At 45.6% G+C, this 4,779-nt stretch overlaps 1 protein-coding gene across 1 annotated transcript; it reads left to right on the top strand.

Moving 5' to 3' along the window:
* The first annotated feature begins 342 nt into the window (after positions 1-342).
* Positions 343-2,458, top strand: GPR12 (G protein-coupled receptor 12). The gene is made up of 2 exons (XM_030477534.1): positions 343-522; positions 1,124-2,458. Exon 2 carries the CDS (start codon positions 1,136-1,138, stop codon positions 2,138-2,140), a length of 1,005 nt encoding a protein of 334 aa, XP_030333394.1. The 5' UTR covers positions 343-522; positions 1,124-1,135; the 3' UTR covers positions 2,141-2,458.
* The last annotated feature ends 2,321 nt before the right edge of the window (positions 2,459-4,779 follow it).

Genomic DNA, 4,779 nt, shown 5'->3' on the forward strand with positions numbered 1-4,779 from the left:
CTCAAAACCCATGTAGACAAATCCCTCAGCGACACGTTTCAGCGGTGGGCTCGGCTTGATGCTCTTAAAGGTCTTTTCCAACCTAAATGCTTCTATGATTTTAACCTTTATGGGCAACCTATAGGTCCATTCATAAGGGCAGTCGCGGGGGTACCTCAGGGGTAAGGCGGGGGGGGGAGAGAGGGGCGGGGAAGAGCGGGGGGGACGTTTGCCCCCCCCGCTCTTCCCCGCCCCTCTCTCCCCCCCTCCGCCCCTCCTCACCCCCCCCCTCCCACTCCCCAACCCCGCGCGCGCGCGCGCACGGCGGGACGCACCTGCGCAGGCGCGCGCGCGCAGGGGCAGCGGGGGGGGGGGGGGGGCGCGCGCACCTGCGCTGCGCCCTCGGCCTCGCGCCGCGCCGTGAGGGCGGCCGGTCCCGCTGCCGCCTTGAAGGGACCGCGGCGACCCTCTGTTGTTGTTCCTCTTCTTCCTCCTCCTCCTCCTCCTTCATTCCTTCCTCCGACACGCCGGGGGAAAGCCCAGGTGACCGCCGCCGGGTGGGATGTGTGTGTGTGGTGGGGTATGTGGTGGTGGTGGTGGTGGGGGGTGTGTGTGTGTGGTTTCCGCGTAGTTTGTAAGTTCTTCCCCCCCCACCTCCCCTCCTCGCCATCAGCCCGGGCGGGGTTTCCTCACAGGGGGTCCGTGAAGGATATATCCCACCCCCCCCATTCCTGACCGCTCCCTCTGTGACTGAACTAACCACACTTCGAATGGTGGCTGCTGAATACCGGGGTTTACAGCGCCCCGCAGCCGGTCCCCACCCCAAATTGCAGCACTTGGGCGGGGGTTTGCTGTTCTATGGGCTCCTTCCCATGCCTGTGCCTCCTTCGCTATGCAGGTGAAGGGAATTGCCGTTAGGAGCACTCAGCCTCCCTGTGCGGGTCCCTCAGCAGATGATCTCGGGCAGTTTAAAATACCCCTCTCTGTTTTGTTTGTTTGTTTGTTTTCTATTGTCACGTTTATGTAACAAGTGCCTGCCTGCACATTTAGGCTGGTGTTGCCGTCTAGGGCGTTGCATGCTCTGGGGGTGCTGTGTCCAGTGCTGTGTCTGAACATTAAAAAACATGTCTTTCTGTTGGAGAAGACAGGGGTTAAAATGAATGAAGATCTGAAGGTTAATTTGAGCTGGCTGCCTCAGGATCATGTAGAAGCCAGCTCTACCGAGAATGCCTCAGCCACAGGCTCCTCCCTGGTTCCTGTCGTAGACCCAGAGCCAGAGCTTTTGGTAAACCCCTGGGACATTGTCTTGTGTACTTCAGGGACCCTTATCTCCTGCGAAAATGCCGTTGTGGTTCTTATCATTTTCCATAATCCCAGTCTTCGTGCCCCCATGTTCCTCCTGATAGGCAGCCTGGCGCTGGCAGATCTCTTAGCAGGCATTGGATTGATCATCAATTTTGTTTTTGCATACCTTCTGCAATCAGAAGCTACGAAACTGGTTACGATTGGACTGATTGTTGCCTCTTTCTCAGCATCTGTCGGCAGCTTGCTGGCTATTACTGTTGACCGTTACCTCTCCCTGTATTACGCTTTGACTTACAATTCGGAGAGGACTGTCACTTTTACCTATGTCATGCTTATATTGCTCTGGGGAGCATCTATCTGTGTTGGACTGCTGCCTGTAATGGGCTGGAACTGCCTCAGAGATGAATCCACCTGCAGTGTTATCAGACCACTCACTAAAAATAATGCAGCTGTTCTTTCGGTCTCTTTCTTGCTTATGTTTGCCCTCATGCTGCAGCTCTACATTCAGATCTGTAAAATCGTGATGCGCCATGCCCATCAGATTGCCTTGCAACACCATTTCCTGGCCACTTCCCACTATGTGACCACCCGAAAAGGAGTGTCTACTTTGGCCATTATTTTGGGGACTTTTGCTGCTTGCTGGATGCCTTTTACGCTCTATTCTCTAATAGCAGATTACACCTACCCTTCTATATACACCTATGCCACCCTCCTGCCAGCTACCTACAATTCCATCATCAATCCTGTAATATATGCTTTTAGAAACCAGGAGATACAGAAAGCACTTTGGCTCATCTGTTGTGGCTGTATTCCTTCTAACCTGTCTCAGAGAGCAAGATCACCCAGTGATGTCTGATTGGCAGCTAGGAGGACGCTCCTTAACGTGTTACTTTCCAGGCGTTCTCGCGATGCTGTCTTTGGTTTAGATGTATTCGTTAAGTGGTGTGTGATGGGTTCATATAAAAACCACAGGATGCACTGACCTTTTTATAAATAGAAAACCCCAGTGACCAAAATGAATCGAATGGTTTAAGGGAGATTTCCAAAATCAAAATCATCAGTGTTCTCACAGATACGTAATGTTGCTCAGGGTCTTTTTGTTATATTACCCAGACTTTGTCATGTTTGCCACGATTTTACGTTGTTTGTTAATTAAAGGTAGATTGAAACAGCATACCTCCTTTGAAATTGTTTGTGTGATTGAGTTTAGTCATACTACATGTTACAGCCTATTGTCAGGGTATTTTTTTCCCCTCTTTAATTGTTTTTTAAAACAGGAGGAAAAAAACCAACAAACCCCAAGTCCTATTACCGCATTTGTATATCATCAGAATACTCTTCAAAATAATGGCCAATTGTACTGATTCATACGGTATTTATTGTCATAATGTCAGTGCAGCAAATTCGCTCTAGGTGAGGAAGTAACTGTATAGCTTTTTCTTTTACATCTTTGCATGAATTAGCTTGGTAATCATTTTAAAGGGTTACCTATTCTCTCCTGAGCTCTGCTGGATGTTAAAACAGAAGCTATGCTTTGCCTTCCCTTTCAAAAGTCAGTCATATGTTGCCGCTTCGGTAGGGGACATTAGAGGTCATTATACTATTAATTTTAAAAGGAATTCAGGGGGGATCTTCAAAATTTATGAAACAATATGGCCTTTCCTCAGACAAGTTTGTCTTTTTAGAAGCATAAAAGAAAATATCTAATAAAACAACCCATGAATTCTTGCAGTGCGTATTTAGCATCTACCCTAAATGGTTCCCGTTAAGTTTGTTATCAAGTCAAAACTATTGCTACTTGTTTCCATTGTTGTTCTATGTAATTTAAAATACTGGCATTTATAAATTCTCAGAGCGTATCTGGTTCGTAATCGTATGCAACAAGAACTGCAACACGAAACTATTTTCTCCTTTTCTGCAGTTTCATCCATTACAGATTGTAATTCTTCGTGCTGTATGTATGTCAGTTCACTTCATTGTAGGACGATAGTTCTGGTCTAAAAAGCAGAGCTTCCTCTCATGAATGTTTAAATTTCAAACCACTTCTAACCTTTTTACTGAAGCCACATTAGAATGCGCTAGAAATAATATTTCATTTTCTGATTTGAAGACATGATTGTCAGAGGGAAAATCTTCCTGACAGATGTTTTTGTGAAACTCAAAGTGTACCCTAATGTCAGTCTGTGCATGGGAGTTCATGGTACCATTTCCACTAGTGCTGATGGGAGCTCAGTGTGTTAATGCCCTGCCATCAGCAGGAGGTTATAGTCTTTCCAATGTCAAACTCAGCATACTGTATTGTTGCTTCAGTATCTTCCATTCCAGTTTAAATAAAACCAACAAACTCAAGTGTAAAAATAGCAATATTTACAGTTCAGTGAAAAATATACCTGTATAGTATAGATAGTAGAGACAACTGTGTTGCTGGTCTGGATTTTTCCAAATGGAATCTGTCCTTTTCACATGGACATTTGGATGACTGTCGCTTTTTGTGGCAAAGTTTCTGTGACGTGAAGAACCATATGCTATACACAAAGCTGAATCTCAAATGTGAATGAGTTGTCTGTAAACAAGGCTCTGTAGAGGTTTTTATGAGCAATAATTAATTTTAGTTGCAATGCTGGGCTCAAATTCCATTATTTACTTGGTTCAACCTTCATGATATTTGGTTCATACTTTGTAATCCGATTAGTTTAATAATTGCATGGCATGGTCCAGTAGAGCTGTGAACTTGCAGCTCCCATGGCTTCACTGCAATTTACAGATGCTCAGCACAGTTAGACTGTGACCCCTGCTCAGTGTAGGATATTGATGTTCTTTATCTACTTCTGACTGCTAATGAAACTCTGGTAATTGCATTTTGGTACAAATTTTTGTATAAGAAACAGCCACTTCATAAATATCCATGCTATGTATGCAAGCAGTTTTGCAAGTATGCAAAGTGTTGGAAATACGCCGCAGTAAAAAAAGTCGTGAGCTGAATAATATAGAGAAGCTGAAAAACATAGAGTGGTACTTTTAAAAGCAAAAAATAAGTTAGTTAATGCACAGTTGAGCCCCCCTCATCCTTTTCCTCCCAGTTGTTCTTCTGTATCAAATCGCTGAGAAGTGCAATGAAGATGAGCAGCTACAACTGTGACCAAAATTCAGTCCGGAGGGCAACTGTTGTTTTGCTTGCGCAGACCTGCTCTCATCCTCTTGTATAAACTCACAGGCACCAGTGGTTTTTTTTCCACAATATATGGGCGGTAGGAAAGCCAGGAAAAAAAACCCAGCACAGAGGGAGATAATGTCATTCACTTTTCTCATGCTGGTTCACCTAGTGTCCTTGTCATCTTCCTCACTCCACAGGCTGCTCAAATCCATAGAGGCTTTCCAGAGCGCTGAGGGAGCCGACCTTTTCCTTGTGCCAGAGCAGAGATATTTGTAATTGGAAGCTCCTCCCCTGAGGAGCAGCATAAGTCAAATGGAGGAAAGAAGGATTAATTATAGAAG

The sequence above is a fragment of the Strigops habroptila genome, chromosome 2, assembly GCF_004027225.2.
Source record: "Strigops habroptila isolate Jane chromosome 2, bStrHab1.2.pri, whole genome shotgun sequence".
Classification (NCBI taxonomy): domain Eukaryota; kingdom Metazoa; phylum Chordata; class Aves; order Psittaciformes; family Psittacidae; genus Strigops; species Strigops habroptila.

Bases quoted from the DNA above. Each gene is read 5' to 3' on its own strand.
- GPR12 (XM_030477534.1), top strand. From the start codon at position 1,136: ATGAATGAAGATCTGAAGGTTAATTTGAGCTGGCTGCCTCAGGATCAT.